General features: G+C 45.6%; 1 protein-coding gene across 4 annotated transcripts in view; it reads right to left on the minus strand.

Annotated features, from left to right (window-relative positions):
- Nucleotides 1–23,687, minus strand: part of nrxn3b (neurexin 3b) — a 494,879-nt gene that overhangs the window by 323,757 nt on the left and 147,435 nt on the right. For all 4 annotated transcript variants that reach the window (XM_082148443.1, XM_082148442.1, XM_082148445.1 and 1 more), the window contains 2 exons: nucleotides 21,244–21,682; nucleotides 16,727–17,110 (listed from right to left, as the gene is read on the minus strand). In XM_082148443.1, the coding sequence (XP_082004569.1) occupies nucleotides 16,727–17,110; nucleotides 21,244–21,682 (823 nt within the window). The remainder of the gene's footprint in view (nucleotides 1–16,726; nucleotides 17,111–21,243; nucleotides 21,683–23,687) is intronic.

Here is a 23,687-nt window from a genome sequence, read left to right on the forward strand (position 1 = left end):
TCTCTTAAAAATACAAACATCTACATACATGTTGCTCGCATATTATGGTAGGCCTGTTTGTGCTATATAGAGTGAATTTACACCTTTGCCATTAACATGTTTATAAATAACTGAAAAAAGCACAAATGTCAGAGCATGTCAGAACATCTCAAGGGCCCCAAAAACAGCTTGGTCCCCAGAGGGTTAAGGTGGACGGGGTCAGACCTGCAGTGAACCGGTCCTGCAGGAACTCCAGAACTGTACCAATTGGGCAGTTGACTGGATCCAACCGACGGTCACTACACCAAGAAGTGAATACTCTCCACTTCAGGGCATAAAGTTTCCTCGTGGAGGGAGCTCTGGACTGTAGAATGGTCTCAACAACCTCAGTTGAGAGACCTGACTCTATGAGCTGGGCCCCCACAGAGGCCAAGCCCACAGGTTCCACAGTTCTGGGCGGGGGTGAAATATTGAGCCCCCTGCTTGGGACAGAAGGTCCCTCCTGACAGGAAGCTCCAGAGGATGCCTGTCGAGGAGGGACACAAGATCGGGAAACCATACTCTGCCCGGCCAGCGCGGGGCTATAAGAAGCAGGCAAACCCGGTCCCTGCGAACTCTCTCCAGAACTCCCGGGAGCAGAGCAACTGGGGGAAAGGCGTACAGACGTAGCCTCGGCCACGTCTGTACCATAGCATCCAGTCCCAGAGGAGCTGGATGCGTGAGGGAGAACCAAAGTGGACAGTGAGACGTCTCTCGAGACGCAAACAGATCCACTTGTGCTTGGCCAAACTCCCTCCATATCAGCTACACCACCTCGGGGTGGAGCCTCCATTCCCCGGGCCTCGGCGCCTGTCTCGACAGAGTGTCTGCTCCTATATTCTGTACCCCGGGGATGTAGGCTGCCCTGAGTGACAGCAACTTCCCCTGGGACCACAAGAGGATATGGCGTGCCAGATTAGATAATGGGCGCGAGCGCAAACCCCCTTGGTGGTTGATATAGGCGACTACCGACGTGTTGTCCGTATGCACTAACACATGGTGTCCCCTGAGATCTGTGATAAAGCTCCTCAGAGCCCGGAAGACAGCTAACATCTCTAGGCGATTGATATGCCAGGAACAATGATGGTCTTCCCACAGACCTTGAGATGAACGACCCTCTAGGATCGCTCCCCAGCCCGTGAGGGAAGCATCCGTCGTTAGCAGTTTGCGACGACAAGGAGCTCCCAACACTGGGCCCTGGGACAGGAACCAGGGTTTCTTCCACATAACCAAGGCACGTAGGCATCTCCGCGTGACCTTGATTGTGCGAAATGGGTTGCCCCTCGGGGAAAACCCTCTGGTCCTGAGCCACCACTGCAGGGGCCTCATGTGCAGTAGTCCAAAAGGTATCACGTTGGAAGCTGCTGCCATGAGACCCAACAGTCTCTGGAACTGTTTGACAGTGAGTAGCTGGCCTAGCTTTACACTTTTCACAGCTGCAAGGATGGAATCTACACGTGGCGGTGACAGGCGCGCCTGCATCGACACTGAATCCCAAACCACGCCTAAAAAAGTGGTCCTCTGAAGTGGAGAAAGCACACTCTTCTTGGCGTTCAGCCGTAACCCCAGCTCTTTCATGTGGGCGAGAACAACATCTCGATGTTGAACCGCCAACTGATGCGACTGAGCTAAAATCAACCAATCGTCGATGTAGTTCATGATGCGAATACCCTGGAGGCGCAGAGGCGCCAGAGCTGCATCCACGCATTTGTTGAAAGTGCGGGGTGATAAAGCCAGGCCGAATGGAAGAACTCGATATTGGTATGCTTTGCCCCCGAAAGCAAACCTCAGGAACTTCCAATGACACGGACGGATGGAAATATGGAAATATGCGTCCTTGAGATCTATCGTGACAAACCAGTCCTCGGACCTGATCTGTGGCACGATTTGTCTCAAAGTTAACATTTTGAACTTGAGCTGCATGACTGACTCGTTCAGAACTCGAAGATCTAAAATGGGACGCAATCCCCCGTCCTTTTTTGGAACTATGAAGTACCGGCTGTAAAACCCGGTTTCCCTGTTGGAGGGAGGTACATATTCTATGGCCCCTTTCTCTAACAGAGTGTTTACTTCCTGTTCCATAACCAGAACCTGCTCGGGGCCCACCACTGTGGGCAGGACCCCCATAAACCGAGGTGGGCGTTTCTTGAATTGTATCTGATACCCTTTTTCCACGGTCTGCAGGACCCAACGAGAAACATTTGACAGTAGCTTCCACGCTGTCAAAGATTCTACTAGAGGTACCAGCCTCTCGAGACTGGTTTCTGGATTTTGTTGCTGTTGAGTAGTCGGTTCGTCGCCCTGTAACGGCGCACCGGCAGGGAACGACCGAACAGACTGCTCTAGCACCCTCCTCAGAGGGGGCGGGCATCCCGAGGCCACTACGTTTCCGGGTGGACCTTGAGATATGTGCTCGCCGGAGACCGCTGCGCCCTGTAACACCGGAGGCGGCAGGGTTGGCAGAACGGTCCCCTGAGGGCACCGAAGAGAGACGGGCACCGTGAAAAGAGGTGTTAACCGCTCTGCTTCGGGGGGAACTACCCTCATTTGTCCTGAGCCCTCGGACGTCAGGACTTTTTCCCAGCAGCCTTCTTGGCGGTAATAACGGTCCGCAGATCCGTTTTACCCCTCGAAGGCTGCTGGGTTTGAGAGCGCCCTCCGTGTCCCCGAGATTTTTGTGGGGGAGCACGGGAGGACACACTCTGTTTTTGAGTGGCACGATGTTCAGCGCTCTTTTTAGAGGAGTGAGGCTGCTCCCGCTCAGCAGCCTCAATGAAAGAACGGCGGGGGAGAAGTTTTTTGCAGTGCAGCTGCCTGTTTAGAAGCTTCTTGAGATTTAGCTACAGCACTGTTAACTGCATCACCAAAAAGACCAACAGTGGAGACCGGAGCATCTAAGAGAACGTGTTTCTCTTTATCTTTAATATCGCTCAGATTGAGCCACAGATGCCTCTCAGTGGCCACCAGGGCTGCCATAGACCGCCCGATTGATTTAGCGGTCTCCTTGGTGGCCCTGAGAGACAGATCTGTGGCTCTGCGTAGTTCGGCCACCGTGTCAGGACCAATTCCCCCGCCCTCCTTTAAATCTCCCAATAATTCTGCTTGATAAGCTTGCATAAGGGACATCGTATGCAGACACGCTGCAGCTTGACCAGCGGCTGCATACGATTTATGAACCAGTGCTGATGTGAATTTAACTGGCTTAGAGGGAAGTGAAGGAGCCTTCAAGGAAGATGCCGTTGCTGGAGAGAGATAGCTCGCAAGCGTCTCCTCCACCTTCGGCATCTCCCCATAACCATATTCTTTATATTTATAAATGGAAGAATAGTGAGATGTTTGTGGTGTGTACACTCTGTAAGACACTGGTTTTCCCCACGATCTCGACACCTCGGTGTGGAGATCGGGGAAAAACGGAAGGCTCCTGCGCTGAGGCTGTGTACGAGATGGCAGGAAGCGTTCGTCTAGCTTACTTTTCGAACAAACGTCCTGCCTATCCTCTGGCCACTCAATAGATAATTTCTGAACTGCTCTCGTGACAACATCGAGCAATTCCTCAAAAGCGTGAGACTGAGGTGGCGAATCCTCAGAATCAGCTTCAATTCTAACAACGTCCAACTCCTCAGAGCTGGACAATTGCAGTATTGGTGCCTCCATCGGGGGGGAAGAAACCGCAGCGCGTGCTTCCACACCCTGATGAGAGGCACTGGATCTATCAGAAGGAGGCTGAGATAAGGCAGAGCCCGTCTCAACATCCACTGATAAATCCATTTGTGAACCCCAGGTCTGAGATCGACGCCGTGCCTCGGCAGCGGCGGGACCCAAGCCCTGGGGAACGTGATCGGGATTGAACCGAGCCAAGCGGGATCGGAGCGTACGCAATGGAAGCGCCTCGCAATGCACACAGTCACCACACCCTCGAGTGCTGACTGGGCATGCTCCTCACCCAAACAAACAACACAAAGAGTGTGAGTATCACCTCCCGTTAAATAACGCGGGCAGGGATGGACACACACTCTAAACTGCTGCTTGCTCGCCATACTGAATATATATATATATATAATATAGACAGACAACACCAAATAACAAGGACAGATTCAACACAGAGCGCAACTGAAGACTCAGAAAGCTTTCGTTTTCTGTTTCGGGCCGGCTTTTATAGCTTCCTGGTACGTGACGTCACCCGCCTCTGACGTTCCGCCACACCATTGGACTGATTTTACATGTGCTTCAAGACGTCATCACGCAAAGCGTTCCCCATAGCGTCAGTTTCGACGCAACGCGAGTTCCCTTGAAAGGGAACGCCTCGGTTACGACTGTAACCTCGGTTCCCTGAAGAGGGAACGAGCGTTGCGTCGAGATTGACGCTATGGGAACGCATTGCGTGATTGCATCATGAAGCACTTGTAAAATCAGTCCAATGGCGTATAGGCGGGTGACGTCATGGCAGGAAGCTATAAAGCGCACCCAGACCAAACATTGTCAACTTCTGATAGGTCGAAGCAAGTCGATCACAGGCACGCTGGAAGTATGGCAAGGTGACGCAATGCTCGTTCCCTCTTCAGGGAACCGAGGTTACAGTCGTAACCGAGGCGTTCCCTTTCAAGGGAACTCGTGTTGCGTCGAGATTGACGCTATGGGAACGTCTATACCAACACCACCATAGTGACCAGTGCCTGTCTTGTGTGAAATCAGGCAAGCACAACAAAGACAGAATAACCTGGGACCCAGGAGTGAAGCCCAAAAATAGGTTTTAAACCCGATGAGTGTGTGCGGAAAGGAACCGCCCGCCGCATCTAGCACCTCTTGTAGGGATACCCCTAATACAAGGCTACAAAGCCGCCATACTGCTCCTGCTTCAACGCACCATGGAGGAAACCAGTTTGTTTCCTGTGCAGGGAGCTCTAGAGAGATCGTGGCCTCAACAACCTCAGTTGAGAGACCCGAGTCTATGAGTTGGGCCCCCTCAGGGGCCAAACCCATACTCCCATAACTCTGTTCTCCAGAACTCCCGGAAGTAGAACAATCAGGGAAACCATGTACAGATGCTGAACTGCCACGTCTGCAAGTCCATATGAGCTCCACCACCTCGGGGTGGAGTCTCCCTCCCCTGGGCCTCAGCCCCTGCCTCGACAGGATGTCTGCTTCCTGAATCTGGTGCCCAGGGATGAAGAGCCTCAGCCATCATCACCAGGTGATTAAGTGCCAGGTGAGATGGTGACCCGTCCACGGGCACCGAGCGACCATCCATGATCGCACCCCAGCCCGTGAGGGAAGCATCCGTCGTAAGCGTTAAGCGACGACAATGAGCTCCCAGCACAGGATCCTGGGGACAAGAACCAAGGCTTATTCCACATAACTAGGGCACGTAAGCATTGCCGCGTGACCCTGATCATGTGAAAGGGGTTGCCCCTCGGGGAAACTCTTTGGTCCTGAGCCACCACTGCAGGGGTCTCATGTACAACAGGCCAAAAGGTATCACGTTGGACACTGCTGCCATCAGACCCCACAGTCTCTGAAACTGTTTCACAGTGAGTGACTGGCCTAGCTTTATTCTTTTCACAGCTGACAGGATGTACTCTATGCGTGCAGGTGAGAGGTATGCCTGCATCAACATTAAGTCCTGTAGCGACAATGGGTATGAACCAAACACAGACTAATCTTCGTCCAGAATATTAATTCAAACTCTCTGTGAACAAAGAGGAAGATTTGGTCAGGACTTCGTATCCTCATCCATCTTGTCACGGGATCCAGGCGCCGACCGGTCTGGCTAATTACAAGAGCCCCCAGCACTAACACATAACTGGTCAAGGCTAGCTTTGTTGCCAAATTACTGATTGGTTAAGAGAAAGACAGAGACCAAGGCATCACACAAGTGTCTTCACATTCCAGATTCAAATTACCCAACCGAGTCATGAATCATTCACAGTCTCCAGGAAGTCTGCGGACCAACGACTTTTATTGGTCAACTTTGATAGTTTGCAAGACGGATCGATACCAGCAGATGTTACCGAACCCCCACAACATTCCTGACCCCTTCCCCGTTGGGACCTCTGAACGAACAAACAGAGTTCTTTTTCTCGTCAATCCAGAGAACTGATTCTTACCAATAACTATACATAAAATCATTCAAGAACAATTTTCAATGGATTCAGGATCAAACAATCATGCAACTACCTAATCCTGTGTGGTTTCCACCACTTATATGCATATTTTAATAAGATAATATGTTTTGATCCCATATAATTCATGTAAGTGTTATAACTATTAGAAGTATGAATGAAAGTGTGTACTGTTTCATATCAATGCTATCTTACGAACACAACTAGCAAGATGACTGGAATTAAATCTGTGTAAAATGTTTCATATTCTGATAATTAGAAATCATGCCTAAACTGTTGCATCTGGTTTTTAAATAGAGAACCCCCAGGGAAGACATGATTTATGACTTTGCAAACAAAGCCAGTGTCTAATTGGTCCGCTCTCTTCAGGAGGGGGGACAAACTTTGAGTTTAAAATCTTAGACCAAAAAACAAAGCACGCTGTAACTCTCTTAACTCTCTCGGCTCTCTAACTCTAGCTCTCTGGGTTCACCCCCAAGAAACGCTCTGCTACCACTCTCAAGAGAGATGGGCAGAAGAAGGATGAAGATCTCAATCAGACGAGTAACCATGTAAACGCAGAGACAAAGAACCCAAATTAAGATCAGAAGAACGGGTTCAACAGCTTTATTCAAGCCATCTTACTACTCTCGTCTAAGTTGTCTTTTCTTTTCTAAGTTTTCCTTTATTTTCCGTTGTGAGTCTCGGTTCTAAGTTAAGTTTTGCGACAAGATTTCGAGCCACGTTTCTCCTGCAAAGCCAAAGACTTTCATTCCGCCAGCACACCACGTGACTGGCCGCCCCAGACATCAGGCACGAGGACACCAGCCAACGAACGGACCGGGAAAACCCCTTTTCACGCAACAAAAGGGAATACCCAAAAGCAAAGACAAGCAAGTAGGCTACCTCCAGACTAAGAGCTGAACTGGTGTATTAATATACAGTTAATAACCTGTCTAAGAAACGATAGAAGGGTTAAATTAATGATTGATGGTTCGTACGTCCAGGTCATGTCTTATAAGTGCATAAACTTGAGATTTCATCATCTCACTCTTAAACTCACTCTTGAAACTTAATCTTTCCTTACTCTTTTTCCTTCTGCAACTCGTATGAATGTGTGTGTGTGTTTGTGTTAGATATTAGTTTTTATGTGTTAGTATATAATCAATAAAGTATTGTTCGTATTTTAACAGAGATTACTTGTGTTAATCTGCTTATACATCTTATTGTCTTAAACTTCGATCTTGTTTTGAAGCAGGAGACTGAGACGGATCCATGTGCAACGTTTTATTAATGGTTAGAGTGAAGGTAAAGGGTTAAGGGGAAAAGAGGGCAAGGTAGCTGGTACAGTCCGTTCTCAATGGTCAGGCAGGCTTAGTTCAGGGCAGGCGGCGTGAATCGAAGTCGGGTCACAGGCAGAGGTTCACTTGGCAGGCTGCACAGAATCAGAGTCGTTAGGACAAGCAGGGGTTCCAGAAATCAGAGATAGGTTATATAGATTATCAAAGAATGCTCAGATATGCAACACAGTAGTGGAACAATACTTCGCAAGGAACACTGAGCTGATGAGCCAGATATACGCTAGAGCCCAGCGCTCATTGCGAACAGGTGCATCGATCATCAGCGCACAAATGGCCAAACTAGGCCAAGTATGCATACTCAGTATTCAGGGGACGGCGCTCGAGACTGAATAACAGGCATGTCACTGGACGCCGTAACAGAGCCCCCTCCCTGGGAGCGACTCCTGGCGCGAAAACCCTGACGGCGGCGAGGTCTGCCGCGGGGACGAGGAGCGGGTTTGTTTGGGTGATCATGATGAAATACTTGAACGAGCAAAGGATCCAGAATGTCTTTTGAGTCCACCCAGGAGCGTTCTTCAGGACCAAAGCCCTCCCATTCTACAAGATACTGTAAACGCCCGCCCCGACGTCTAGAATCCAGCAGATGGCGCACACGGTACGCCTCTTCGCCCTCTATCAGGATGGGCTGGGAACGGGGATCCTCAGACTCTACATTTCTGACTGTGGAAGGTGCAGTGGCTGGCTTCAATAGAGAAACATGAAATGTGGGAGCAATGCGGAGCTGACGGGGCAGGGCAAGGCGGAAAGACACTGGGGTAATTTGCCGTATAATCCTGTAGGGACCCATGAATTTAGGGCTGAGTTTCTTGCTGGGCAGATTGAGTCGGAAATCCCGGGTGGATAACCACACCCACTGACCGGGCTGATAGACGGGACCAGCACGGCGGTGACGATCAGCTTGTCTCTTAGTGCGATTGACGGCACGTAAAAGATGGGTGTGAGCTAGATTCCACGTCTCCTCACTGCGCTTCATCCAGTCATCCACAGCCGGTACAGTAGAGGGCTCGCCGGACCAGGGGAACAGAGGTGGCTGATAACCAAGTATGCACTTGAAAGGCGTTTGACCCGTGGAGTGCTTACAAATGGAATTCTGAGCGTATTCAGCCCACACGAGATACCGACTCCAATCCTCCTGGTGGAAATGACAGTAGGATCTTAAGAAACGGATAATCTCCTGATTGAGACGTTCAGCCTGCCCGTTAGACTGAGGGTGGTACCCAGATGTGAGGCTGACATTCACTTGGAGCATCCGGAAAAAGGCTGCCCAGACACGAGAGGTAAACTGTGGTCCGCGATCAGAGACAATGTCATCAGGTAAGCCATAGAAACGGAAGACCAGATTACAGAGGTGCTCAGCAGTTTGCAGGGCTGTGGGCAGTTTAGGCAGGGGAATAAGACGACATGCTTTTGAGAAGCGATCGACAACAGTAAGGATTGTTGTATGTCCGTCAGAAGGAGGGAGGTCAGTAATGAAATCAACGGCTATGTGTGACCATGGGCGTTGGGGTACCGGTAGAGGCTGTAGAAGACCTGCAGGTAGGAGCCGTGAAGATTTCTGGGTATTGCAGTTCTGGCATTGCTGAACGAAGTTGGTCGTGTCTTGAGGCAGTGTGGGCCACCAGTAACGGTTCCGGAGAATATGAATCGTAGTAGTGATGCCAGGGTGACCAGAGCTAGGCAGTGCATGGACGTGTTTAAGCACCTTCTCCCGGAGCGCTTCGGGCACGAACATTTTTCCTGGAGGACAGTCAGGCGGAGGTTCGGAGTTAGTGTTAACTTGTTCTAATTCAGTCTCAATATCCCACTGGATGGGACCGATGACCAGGTCAGGACGGAGAATGTTTTCGGGAGTCTGACTGGTGAGTTCAGAGTCGTACTGACGAGACAGGGAGTCAGCTTTCGTGTTCTTTGATCCAGGGCGATACGTCACAGTAAACTGGAAACGAGAAAAGAACAAAGACCACCGGGCTTGGCGTGGGTTCAATCTCTTGGCAGTTCGCAGATATTCAAGATTTTTATGGTCGGTAAACACAGTAAATGGATGAGAGGACCCCTCGAGCCAGTGCCGCCACTCTTCAAATGCAGATTTCATGGCCAGTAACTCACGGTCTCCGACGTCGTAATTTCGTTCTGCAGGGTTCAGTTTTCTGGAGTAGAATGCGCACGGATGCAATTTAGCGGGATTTCCTTGGCGCTGAGAGAGAACGGCGCCCAGGCCTGTACTGGAAGCATCAACTTCTACGATGAAGGGCCACTCTGGATTGGGGTGACGCAAGATCGGGGCAGTAGTGAAGCAGAATTTGAGCTGATTGAAAGCTTGAGTGGCGCTCTCAGTCCAGGGAAGGCGAGTGGTACCTTTACGCACCAGCGCAGTCAGCGGAGCCGCCACCGAACTGAAACCTCGGATGAACCGCCGATAAAAGTTTGCGAAGCCCAGGAAGCGCTGTAACTCTTTGAGAGTGGTAGGTTGGGGCCAATCCAGCACCGCTCTGACCTTACCATCATCCATTGCCACGCCCTCAGGACTGATGATGTAACCCAGGAATGAAGTGGATGTCTGGTGGAACTCGCACTTTTCAAACTTGGCATACAGTTGATTTTGTATGAGTCTTTGAAGCACGGCCCGTACGTGCTGAACATGGTCCGACAAAGTGTCTGAGTACACAAGTATGTCGTCGATGTAGACAATTACATAGCGCTGAAGCATGTCTCGGAATACGTCATTCATGAATGACTGGAAAACAGCTGGACAGTTGGAAAGGCCGAACGGCATCACCAAATATTCGTAGTGGCCGGTGCTTGTGGAGAACGCTGTCTTCCATTCATCCCCCTCACGGATACGAACCAAGTTATAAGCTGAGCGCAGATCCAGTTTCGTGAAATACTTTGCTGTGCGGAGGAGCTCAAGTGCCGCGGGAACTAACGGCAGAGGATAGCGGAATTTCACAGTGCAGTCATTAAGGGCTCTGTAATCTATACATGGACGTAGACCTCCATCCTTTTTCTTAACGAAGAAAAATCCAGCTGATACAGGAGAGGTGGAAGAACGAATGAAACCCTTGGCCAACTCTTCCTGGATGTAATTCTCCATGGCTTCCGTCTCGGGCTGTGAAAGGGGGAAAATGCGTCCCCTGGGAGGCGCGGATCCGGGCATGAGTTCAATGGCACAGTCGTACTCTCGATGTGGAGGTAACTGGGTGGCTTTAACTTTGCTGAATGCTTCCTGCAAATCGCTGTACTCCGCTGGGAGACTGGAAAGAGCGGCGCTTTCACTGAGTGCTGAGATGTTTCGAACGGACAATGGTTTTACTTGGCTTAAACATTTGAAAAAGCAATCTTCACCCCAGCGAACGATCTGACCCGTGGACCATTGCAGGTGAGGATTATGTTTCCTTAGCCAGGGAAGACCCAGTATGACAGGAGTATGTGAGGCTTGAAGAACGTAAAACTGAATTTTTTCACAGTGCAGCAGTCCGGTGCGCATTTGCAGTTCCTGCGTCATATGAGTGATGCGCCCCGTGCCAAGGGGCCGTCCGTCAACGGCTTCGACTGTGAGAGGAGACGTGGAGGGAATTAGAGATATCTTGTGCTTATGAGCAAACTCTTGAGACATAAAATTCCCCGCCGCCCCAGAATCGATCAGTGCAGAAGTAAAAAATATTTGATTAATCTTTGTAAATTCAAGGGGCACAGAAACACAGGAGAGAGGATTTAGACTGTCAAGAGTTAGACTCACCGTTGTCTTTTCTTTGCGTGTGGATAGCTGGGGACAGTGCAAACGGAAGTGTCCATCTCCTCCACAGTACATGCACAGCTTTAACATCCTCCGGCGTTCACGCTCCTCCTCCGTCAACCGTGTGGCGTTAATTTGCATAGGCTCTCCAGCCTCCGATGCCAGGGGACCCGGAGAGTGCGGACTGGGGATATGGTGTGCATAAGTCGAGGAGCGGATGCCGCAACGGCGTGATCGTATGAGGTTGTCAATCTGAATGGACAAGTAAATGAACTGATCCAGGTTCCTCCCCTCATCGCGACAGGCCAGCTCAGCTTGGAGGTCGTAGTTGAGTCCCCGTCGATACACCACCTTTAAGGCGCTATCAGTCCAGTCCGTCTGCGCTGCGTAAGTGCGGAACTTGAGCGCGTAATCAGCAGCGGTACACTTCCCCTGGGTGAGCTCCAGTAGGCGGTCTTCCGATCCCTTCCCCTCCACAGAATGCTCGAAAACGGCCTTGAAGCGCTCAAGAAAGTCGGCATAAGAGGCGAAAGCGGTTCCATCCGGCCTCCAGACTGCGGTGATCCACTCCAAAGCCCGCCCCGTGAATAGAGAACAGATAAACGTAATCTTGTCCATGTCCGTAGCGTACTGAGCGGGCTGCCGGGCGAAATACATGGAACACTGAAGCATGAAACCCTTGCATTTACCTGGATCCCCTTCATATTTTTCAGGAAGAGAAATACGAGTGCTGGAGGATGCAGAGTCAGCGGCTGGCGTTGGAACTGGCGCGACTGGCACAGGGGTTTCCTCCGTGGGCTTCTGTAAACTCTGCACTGCCTTCACAAGTTCCTCTGTCAACGAGGTTAGATGGGTCAACTGACGATGGTGAGTAGCGAGTTGAGATGCTTGGGCTTTAAATGCAGTAGATAGAATGGACACTGTTGCTGGATCCTGTGGTGGCGAAGTATTCTGTTTTGAAGCAGGAGACTGAGACGGATCCATGTGCAACGTTTTATTAATGGTTAGAGTGAAGGTAAAGGGTTAAGGGGAAAAGAGGGCAAGGTAGCTGGTACAGTCCGTTCTCAATGGTCAGGCAGGCTTAGTTCAGGGCAGGCGGCGTGAATCGAAGTCGGGTCACAGGCAGAGGTTCACTTGGCAGGCTGCACAGAATCAGAGTCGTTAGGACAAGCAGGGGTTCCAGAAATCAGAGATAGGTTATATAGATTATCAAAGAATGCTCAGATATGCAACACAGTAGTGGAACAATACTTCGCAAGGAACACTGAGCTGATGAGCCAGATATACGCTAGAGCCCAGCGCTCATTGCGAACAGGTGCATCGATCATCAGCGCACAAATGGCCAAACTAGGCCAAGTATGCATACTCAGTATTCAGGGGACGGCGCTCGAGACTGAATAACAGGCATGTCACTGGACGCCGTAACAGATCTAAGCTACCGATGCTTTTACCCGTGATTATTTCTTAATTTATTGTTAGCTGGGGATTAATTCTTTCTTGGCCAGGAAGATATTATATTTCCTAGAGTTAATACTTGTTTATGCTTTCTGTTCATTGGATGAACTGATAAAATGATCATACTATTGATTCTGCTACGGTAAATTCTGAAAATAATAAAAAATAATTAAAATATTAATTATTGATCATAATCCGTTATGAATAATAATTAATTATATTTATACATGGGCGTATAAACGCTGCAGTCCCAACCACGCCTAGAAAAAGTGGTCCTCTGTAGTGGAGAAAGCACACTATTTTTGGCGTTTAGCCGTAACCGCAACTCTTTCCTGTGTGCGAGATCGACATCTCGATGCCGAACTGCCAACTGATGACACTGATCGTGAAAGTTTGGGGTGATAGTGCTAGGCCGAACGAAGAACTCGATATTGGTATGCTTTGCCCCCAAAAGTAAACCTCAGGAACTTCCTGTGATATGGAAGGATGGAAATGTGGAAGTATGCGTCCTTGAGATCTATCGTGACAAACCTGTCCTCGGATCTGATCTGTGGCATGATTTGTCTCAGTGTTAACATTTTGAACTTTAGCTGAATGACTGACTCATTCAGAACACTCAGATCCAAAATGGGACGCAACCCCCCATCCTTCTTTGGAACGATGAAATACCAACTGTAAAAACTGGTGTCCCTGCTGGAGGGAGGTACATGTTCTATGGCCCCTTTCTCCAACAGGGTTTTCACTTCTTGTTCCATTACCAGAACCTGCTTGGGGCCCACCACGGCGGATAGGACCCCCATAAACCTGGGCGGGCGAGACCCGATGATAACCCTTTTCTATGGTCTGCAGGACCCAACAAGAAATATTTGGCAGCATCTTCCACGCTGTCAAAAATTTCTAGCAGAGGTACCAGCCTCTCGAGACCGGCTTCTGGATTTAGTTGTTGTTGAACAGTCAGTCCGTCGTCCTGTAACGCGAACCGGCAGGGAACGACTGAACTGACTGCTCTGGGACCCTCCTCGGAGGGGGCAAGCATCCCAGGACCACTACGTTTCCGGGTGGACCCTGAGATATGTGCTCACCGGAGACCACTGCGCCCCGAAACACACAAGGTGGCGGGGTTAGCATAATGGTCCCCTGAGGGCACCGAAGGGCAGCGGACACCGTATAATGAGGTGTTAACCGCTTTACTTCGGGGGAGATTTTACTTTACTTTTCTCCACAGCCTTCTTGGAAATAATAACGGTCCTCAGATCCGCCTTACCCCTTGAAGGCTGCAGTTGAGAGTGCCAACTCAACCCCAGTCTTTTATTGGGGGATCAGGAGCAAACACTCTGTTTCTGTTGAGATATGTTTGGCAGAAGTTCCCACACTGCCAAAAAATCTACTAAGAGAACCAGACTCTCCAGACTGTTCTAGGTGTTACTCAAGCGACCAATTCGGTGCCCTGTACGGCGAACCGGCAGGGAACAACCGAACTGACTGCTCTGAGACCCTCATCAGAGGGGGCAAACATCCCAGTGCCGCTACGTTTCCGGGCAGACACGGAGATGTAGGCTCGTCAGAGACCGTTGCGCCCCGACGCACACGAGGTGGCGGGGTTGGCAGAACGGCCCCCCAAAGACATCGAAGGGAAATGGTTTCCGTATAGTGAGGTGTTAACCACTTCCCACCAGAAATTAAGAGAACCAGCCTCTCGAGACTGGTCTCTGGTATTACTCAAGCGACCAATTCGTTGCCCTGAAGCGGCGCACCGGCAGGGAACAGCGAAAATAATTGCTCTGAGACCCTCCTCGGAGGGGGCAAGAATCCCAGCGCCGCTACATTTCCGGGCGGACAGTGAGATAAAGGCTCGTCTGAGACTAGAATTCACTGGAGACCGCTGCGCCCCGAAGCACACGAGATGATGGGGTTGGCAGAATGGCCCCTGAGAGCACCGAAGGGAGATGGGCACCGTATAATGAGGTGTTATTAATTTCCCCCCAGGAATTTCACCATTTATTTCCTCAGAATTAAATGCAGCCAAAGATCAACCAGACAAGTCAACACGGTCTGGATGAAAGGCTGAATAGTATATTAATACCGAAATCTAACTCCTCAGAGATCAGATAAGTACATATTTAATTTTCTCAAAAATTAAATGCAGCCAAATGTCAACCAGACAAGTAGAAACGGTCTGGATGAAAGGCTGAATACTATATTAATATAGACATAACTCCTCAGAGATCAGATGAGTACATATTTAATTATCTCAAAAATTAAATGCAGCCAATATCAACCAGACAAGTAAACACGGTCTGGATGAAAGGCTGAATACTACATTAATATAGACATCTAACTCCTCAGAGATCAGATAAGTACATATTTAATTTTCTCAAAAATTAAATGCAGCCAAATGTCAAGTAGAAACAGTCTAGGTGAAAGGCTGACTTTAGTGTATTAATACAGACATCAACTCAGATGAGCATTTAACATTTAATTTAATCACAATTAAATGCTGACAGAAATAGCTCAGATATAGAACTTGGTCTGGATGAAAAATAGAATATATTATTTTCATACATCTTCTTTCAAAGCCAGACAAATATTTAAATTCTCCGAATTAAATTCATATTATATTCTCAAACAAAAAGAACCACAATAATAGTCTACAAACACATGATTAGTTTGCAAACAATCATAATAGAGAAAGAGAGAAAAGGAAATTCCCGTCTGCTCAGTTCCCTGTGTGTATAAATATATCAGACCTATTAATCTACACGTTGCCTCGGCATCTGAGCCACTAGATTCTTATTGCAGAGATGCAGACTCATAATCTAAGCGCTGCCTCGGCAAACGCGCGATCTGAGCCATTAGATTCTTATTGCAGCCCGGTAATCTACGCGCTGCCTCAGCACACGTGAGATCCGAGATCGAGTCACAGAGTCTTTATTGCAGACCCGTAGCCTTAATCTACGCGCTGCCTCGGCAAACGCGAGATCCAAGCCAAAGAATCTTTCTCGACTTTCTTCCCTCGAGAAGAAAGCCAACAGGAGCAGAGCTAAAACTCTTGAAGTGCATATGTTACATGTCAGGAATTATGAATGAACACTGTCAGCCCCATTTTACTAGAGCTGACCGTGCATGCTCTACTCCCAAACAAACAACACATAAATCGCGTGTATCCCCACTCGTAATGAAGCGAGGGCGGGGAGGAACACACGATCCAAAATGCTGTTTGCTCGCCATTATATTCCTGTCTAGATATATAATATGCTTGAGGACAAACAACAATAAATAGACAGAGACAGATTTCACAGAGAGCGATTGCTGAAGACACAGAAGCTGACAATGTTTGGTCTGGGTGCGCTTTATAGCTTCCTGCCATGACGTCACCCGCCTATACGCCATTGGACTGATTTTACAAGTGCTTCATGATGCAATCACGCAATGCGTTCCCATAGCGTCAATCTCGACGCAACGCTCGTTCCCTTGAAAGGGAACTTACAAGTATACTTCTAGTACATTGATATTTGTATACTTAATACATAAAGTATACTTAAAAATATACTTAAACTTCACTTAAGTATACTTAATAAAAAAATAAGTATACTTCAAGTTAATTTTATTAACACAACAAGCACAAACTACACAAAAGTGGAAGCCCCTATAGCATGCTCAATTAATATTATGTATAAATGACATAATATTTATCTGAATCATTTTAGCATGTCAATGTTAATGTATGTTAATTTGTTTGGTCTGGGTGGAATAGATCCAATAAATACACAGACACATTGCTGTGAGCATGCGAGATATGCTGCTTCATGAATAGTCACACATAAATCCAATAACAGATCTAGGCAGGTGGAGCTGGAGGAGGTGGAGGGTTTCAGAGGAACTTTGAGAGTGTGTTGCAGGATCAGCTTACAGCGAACACTGAACCAGACTATTTCAATTGTGTAACCCTACTCTTAGTCTCAGCCTCTGAGGGTGAGCCCATGGGCCACCTAAAGCCAAATGGCAGGCAAGAAGTCAGGCTACGCAAGACTACCCTGCTCTCGAACAATGGCATGACTCACCTCTCTCACAGGTTCGCTCCCAGTATCCCGTCCCGGTGCAGTCACAGATGAAGCGATTCCAGCCCTCTTTGCAGATGCCGTTGTTTTTGCAGGGGTTGCTGTCGCACTGTTTGCCTGTTACTTTGCTGCAGGACGACTTGATTCCGACTCCGTTCTGGGCCTCGGCAATCTGACGAATGTCTTTACTGCGTCCATCTATGAAGAGATCACGGATGCAGCCCACAAAGCCATAGTTCAGCATGGCGGTCCACAGTTCGGTGGGGAGAATCAGGCCAGCGCGGTTGTCCGGGAGTCCTCCGAGATATAGGTCACCCTCAAGGTCCAGAATCTCATTCTCTCCGCTGGCGGTGAATGGAGTCCGACGGCTGTTCACAGAGATGATACCTGTTCAAAACAAAAACAGGCTATCAAGTTTGACAAAATAAGCTCAGCCAAAAGAAGGCGGCTGACTGTAATATATATATATATATATATATATATATATATATATATTAGAGGTGGGCATAGATTAATTTTTTTAATCTAGATTAATCTAGATTAATTTTGAAATTAATCTAGATTAATCTAGATTAAAATGGCTCATTTGAATTCTGCCGAAGGCATTCAGAATATGTGTGCTACCCAAATAATGACTATAAAAGTAAGTCTTTGAGAACGGGTTTCTCAAGCCAGGTGGCGCATTAGACCAGGGGCTCATCTCCTGTTTCCAAAATGCATCACAAACTGCTTGAGAAAGCTGTTCTACTCATAGACTGTAAAAGGTTACTACTGTTACCGTCCGTAGACAACATTAGGTAGGCCTATGTTATTATCAACTACTATAGGCTATCAATTAGGGATGGGCGATATGGCCTAAAATCAATATTGTGATATACATTGCAGCCTCTTGCGATAACGATATATATTATAATAAAACCATTTCAGAACAGGTTACACAGACCCTGCTAAACAACTGCTAAATGTTTTTTTGTTTGTTTTTGTTTTTTTTAAAGGGTGTATGTAGTTTTGAGAACATATATTGTGCAAAACTGTAAGTATACAACATAATTTTGCAGATAAATAAAATTTAAGTACGCTAGCTGCAGAGACTTAAGTAGGTCTAATGTTTATTATGGCTTGGAGCTTATGAAACCCCAAATTTAAAATTAGAATATTGTCTAACTGATGTCTTTTCAGTTAAAAAGAAACACAACAACGATTCTTAAAATCGGGCGCAGACAGAGATTATGTGCTACACCACTAAGATATATTGGGAATAATACGCGCGCGCTGGTATTCAGTGATATGTTTCAGGGCCTGAATTTTGTTTTGGAAAATGGGGGGGAAATCCCCCCTTAGGTGACTCTTATGGGGGGGAATTTTTAATTTGAGGGGGGAGTTTAGACTTTTTATTTTTTTTATTACATGTATCTCGCCTAAATGTATGCTCACTCATTGCATTTTTACAATGGGGTAATTTTGTTCTTAAGAATTTACACAACACAAGGAAGCTTGATTCCTCAATATTTGAATTAAATTGAAAAAAGTAGCACAAATAAATACAATAGAATAGAGATCCCAATAAAGAGAAATAAAGAGAAAAGTTTTTGCTTAGGTCTAACACTAGTATTCAGAAATACTACAGAGACTGAATAAAGTAATCAAATGAAAAATAACACTGGGTAGTATTTTAGTCCTGACTAAATTAAATACATAGGCTATTAATCCTGATTCCTTAAAATGAAAGCTATGTTTTGTTGTTTTGACAACCAAAATTAATGACAGACAGACACATATGGCTGCTGTCCCTTTAAGAGCTAGTGCACGGATCCTGTGTTCATTATACCGTCACGTGCGATTTATGCTTATTTATAACCGACTGTGTTTAGAGGATACTCACCAAGACTGAAATTGACATCATTTTCGCATGTTTTTGACTGTTAAAGCGATATAATCCACGAAAAATAACTTTTGTTACCCGCGAGCTGTGTGTGAGGCGGCTTTACTCTATGTATGTGTGCAGAGAGAAAAAAACATCTCTCAGACAAGAGATGTTTAACATCGCGTGAATGCTTAAACTGATAAGACTTAAAAAGACGTGCAAATGGTAAACTTTAGTTACTCATGATGCAATGCTGGCCCGATTATGCAAGTGACAATTCCGTCTATCCCGACTCCCGAGACGCGAGAGTGTATTATCGCCTCCTGCAGCGCTTAACGATTGCCTTGTGCTGTTCAACCCATTTTGAGAGACGAGAGATAGAAGACGCGGCACCGCAGAATCACTCAAGCTGTTTGAGAAATTGCGTCTCGCAGACAGTTTTAAAATTTGATTTTATAATCTGTGTGGATTCATTTACTAATACAACCTACATGCTAAAGGGAATCAATGTGGGAATTTCCCGCATTATAAGTGGGAGACCTGCAGGAATGAATAAAATTATGCGCAATACCCGCAATCCCGCGCCGAAATTCAAGCCCTGTGTTTCGTTTTGAATTTGAGATGGTAGAACGGATTAGTCGTGTGTTAACCTACCGAACTGTTACCCCACACACTCTGTATATAGTTTGCTGCTGCTCGTCGGACGGCTTAAATCCGATCTTTTTCACCAGCTTTCACTTTCAGCCGTGTTTACTTAAGATGACGACGAATATGATGTGTTGCAGCCGGGTGTACCTCGCGGTTAACGGCGATATTTTTTTTATCGCCCGATAAGAGTCTCGCGTTAACGCAGCACGATAACGCCGTTAACGGCCCACCACTAATATATATATATATATATGATGATACAGCGGAGACATTTGGTGCGCATTATAAAAATTGACATTTGACCACAGAATGCTGCTAACCATACAAAATCAAGTAATAAGTAATAAATACAGTTATAGATATAGATACGTACATTTGTGTGTATGTATGTGAGTTAAAGTGTTCTGACACAATTATGTACTAAAGGATACAGGCAGGCAGGAGGTTCAGAATAGAAACATCAATATAGTCCAGTGTGGAGGCAGTGTCAGATTGAGGGGGCATTCTGAGTTCTTCCACTGGTCTGTATTATGCAAGTATTCTTGGTCTCTCAACACCCACATGTCTATATATCTGTCTCAGCCCTTTGCTGCTGAGAAATACAAGTTTCTAGGGACTTCCATGACTGCTATTAATCAGACAAGGAGCCAAACTGCCATTTCTGAATAGATATACAGTAGGGTCTGGGAAGAAAAGTGATTCAAGTGCAGAGTCTAAAATATTATATCATCATTCTACAACATAACTTTTAGTTGATCTAAAAGTTTCAGGACCTGAAAGCTTTCTGTTCATTTCCAGGTTTAACTGAAATAAATATCAGATTTCCAGTGTTGTCTCAGACCTTTAGACTACAGAGTATAACATGACCAGAGGCAAAAAAAAAAAGAGCCACCCTCTTGTGACTTTAATGTGAAAGTGTCCGTTATCCAATATTAAGTTTGTGACAAAATAATAACAATTCTGCACTGCAAAATTCTACTGAACAGATTCTCCTAAGTAATAATAAAAACATCCACACATTTATGCTGCTAGATGACTTTTTATTGAAGTCTTTGAGAGGACACATTTTCATCTGCTGTGAAAAGGATTTGGAATCAAGCCTAATAACAGCTCTTAATACAGAGAAGTTTACAATGAAGATACAATTTAGAATAGATTACTTTTGTGGATAAAAGTGCTACATTACCGACTTCTTTTTACTGAGAATTTGTTGCCAATTTAGATTTTTAAAACTTTGCATAAGTTACACTCTTTTTACAGTTACTTTTTAAGCTAAAAAAAAAAAAATATATATATATGTCAATGTCTAAAGGATGTGAGAAAAAAAAAAAGCCTCTTGTTCAGTTTACACCACGTCCCCTTGTAGCTTTATCTTGGGGTTTGTGCTGTAGGCGCTCGAAGAGAGTTCCAGTCATATGCTGTTTGTTTTTGTAGACTGTTGTTTTGATATAATGCTTGTCACAACTTTTTTGTGTGTGTGTGTGTGTGTGTGTGTTCAATCCACCTAAACTCATTTTTGTTGACAACTAACTGGGCAGTTAATCTGCATGTAAGTTATTGTATGTGTTTTTCAGGGAAAGACATGCTAGTGTTTAATGTTCAGTTTCTCAAATGCTTTTGAATTTTGTGATGTCTGTGTCATACTAACCAGCAATCCTGCATTCAATTTGTTAAGTTGCCTCAACAAAACTTTATTTGTTTAAATGAACTTGTTTCGTTCTTTTTGTACCGACCTAAACTAAATGTGTAGAAAAGCTTTCCTTAATTTAATTAAGTTCATTGAACAAACTATTTTCTGAGTTTAGGCATGACACAGGAAAATAAATAAATAAAATATTATTGCTTTTAGAAAACAATTACAGAATAATAATCAAAATAAATCATTAAAACAATATTTTAGTAAGCAAATTCATTAAGCATCATGCAGATCTGAGGACCCAATTTATTTGTGCAGAAGAACCCTTTATTTTTAAGAATTTAAAGTTCTGGAGAAATTGAATCTACTCACCTGATCTTCCATCTCTCTGAATGTCCACGTGGTGCCAGGCTCCGTCATTGACCTTACTCTGTGTGGCTTTGACTTTAATCGTTCCTGATCCCATGTCCAGCAGAAGATAAAGATTTCCATCTAGAAGTTCCACAGCGAAGAAGTCCACTTTGTTGCTCCTCTGGTTACGAGGATCCTTCTTGTCCTGGGGTTTACCTTGTGTAAAGAGGATTAGTCCATTGGGCTCTGAGGTGCGAAAGTCAAAGGAAATAGAGCCCACACGCTTGGTGTTCCACTTGGGCAGGCCGAGGAAGGATTCTGGCGTCTCAAAGGAGATGGGGTCTAAGGTGGGGACATTCTCACATTTAAACACCACATCCCCTTGTAGCTTCATCTTGGGGTCTGCAATGCGGGCCAGACGAGAGAGTTCCAGTCGTATGTCGTTGTTTTTGTAGACCACCTAGAGTTCGAGAAAAACATTATTGGCAAATGCGATTGGATTTTGGAAAACTAGAGCAGTATTTAGAGTAGAGTGGTATTTATTTTAAAGAAAGATACACATTTATCAAGCTAAATATTTAACAGGTGGTAGTACTGAGATGTTTTCTGGATGTCAAATGTCCAGAGTTACCCCCCCCCCCCCCCCCCCCCCAAGTTAGCTCACTAGAGAAAATGGCTTAGCATGAATATGTATTTACTCTTTTTTTTTTTGCTGATTTGCTTTGATATTTTGTTTGTAATACAATGCATTTTATGCATTATGTAAGACATAAGGAGCCACTGATATATGTAAAGTTAATAATTATCCAAGCTTATCAAAAAAAATATATATATACACTGTAGTAAAAATAAATAAATACATAATTTTATTATTTGAGAACTTAATACTTTTTTGGGGGGGAATAATATTTTTTATTAATTTATGTTAATTAAAAATGTTGGGGAAAACAAAATTGTAACATTGTAAATGTTTATGTAAAATGCTTAAGGAAAAAAAAAGGTATAATTTTGCATTAAAAGATGAATAAATAGGATATCTTCTAAGTCCTGTTTTTAAATTACAGTATATGCCCTGAACCTATTGGTAAAAATAACAGTTATTGAAGAGCAAAATCCCCCAATACGCTAGAATACATTAAAAGACATTCAAAGGATGTGCTGTGATATTGTGCCTAATTACCAAGGCAAAGACTCATATATAGAGTCAGCTATGCATTATAGCCAAATACAACACAATACAAACCGAGAAGAACTGTAAATTGAAATTCACTCAAGCAGAAAATTAAAAGGCTTTTTCCTTCTTTTCCTCAAAGAAAGAGCTCTAACTGCTATATAGGACACTATGTGCACAGCAAACAGCAGTTCTGTTAGAGAACACAGCTGTCAGCAAACAGATATTTGAAGCTCCAGGATTACAGATAATCCTGGAAGATTTGACAGTAAATCAACACAGGTGCCCTGCGTTACTAACTACAGCAACTCAGAGAGAGAGAGAGAGAGAGAGAGAGAGAGAGAGAGAGAGAGAGAGAGAGAGAGAGAGAGAGAGAGAGAGAGAGAGAGAGAGAGAGAGAACTCTGGGAGGATATCTTTACTTCAGCGACACTAACATTATCACATTTATTTTCTCTACCTCTTATCTGGCACCAGCACAACTCCAATTATCATACGCTTCCTAATCATCTGTGTTGCAGATATGTGCCAATAGAGCAGGAGGTTTCCATGAAGTAAACAATTATATTGATTTTCCCAATTGAGAGATTTTAGCGTGTTGATATACAGTATATAGTACCTTTCAGGGCAGACCCTACAATGAGCTCCAAGATTATGGCAAAATAAAGGTCACTGCCTCCTAAACTTCCTGTCTCAATAGGAAATATATCGACAAAAAAAGGAAAACTGCACTGGCCAAGGCATTGCACTGGGTCTTCAAGAATACTAGGGTTACTTTCAGAAATGAAATGACAACTTTGCATGGTATGCGTGTTCTTAATAAAGCCCGTCTATAAAGGCCAGACTAACATCCTGACACCACAATGCCAATTTTAAACCACTACAATGTAGGGGAAAAATCTTCTTTCTACAGTCCCTGGTGAAACAAAAGCGCAAACCCTCTTCAAAGCAGAAACCAAGAAACGTTTCCTCAGCGCTTCTGTTACTTTCCTCCAATCAACTTTTCCTGCTCTGGAATGTAGTTATGCCTCGGGTTATGATTCCAGTGGCCATTTCCTCTAGCCGATCGATGGCAGTATAATGGAAAATAATGTGTAGAGAGATGGTGTGGGTAGGGTAGTCCACAGACTCAGATACATTATCTAAAGCTACACCTTTGCTTTATCACCTTATCTTGGGGCCATCCTCTTTCCCCAGAGTGCCATTTATAATCAAAGTTGGCCTTTACGACTCTATAGGCTCTCTGTTTTGACTCTCTCCCTCTGTGAGCAGGGGCTGCAGAGTATCGATCAGGA

This window comes from Leuciscus leuciscus, assembly GCF_965113295.1.
Source record: "Leuciscus leuciscus genome assembly, chromosome: 19".
NCBI lineage: Eukaryota > Metazoa > Chordata > Actinopteri > Cypriniformes > Leuciscidae > Leuciscus > Leuciscus leuciscus.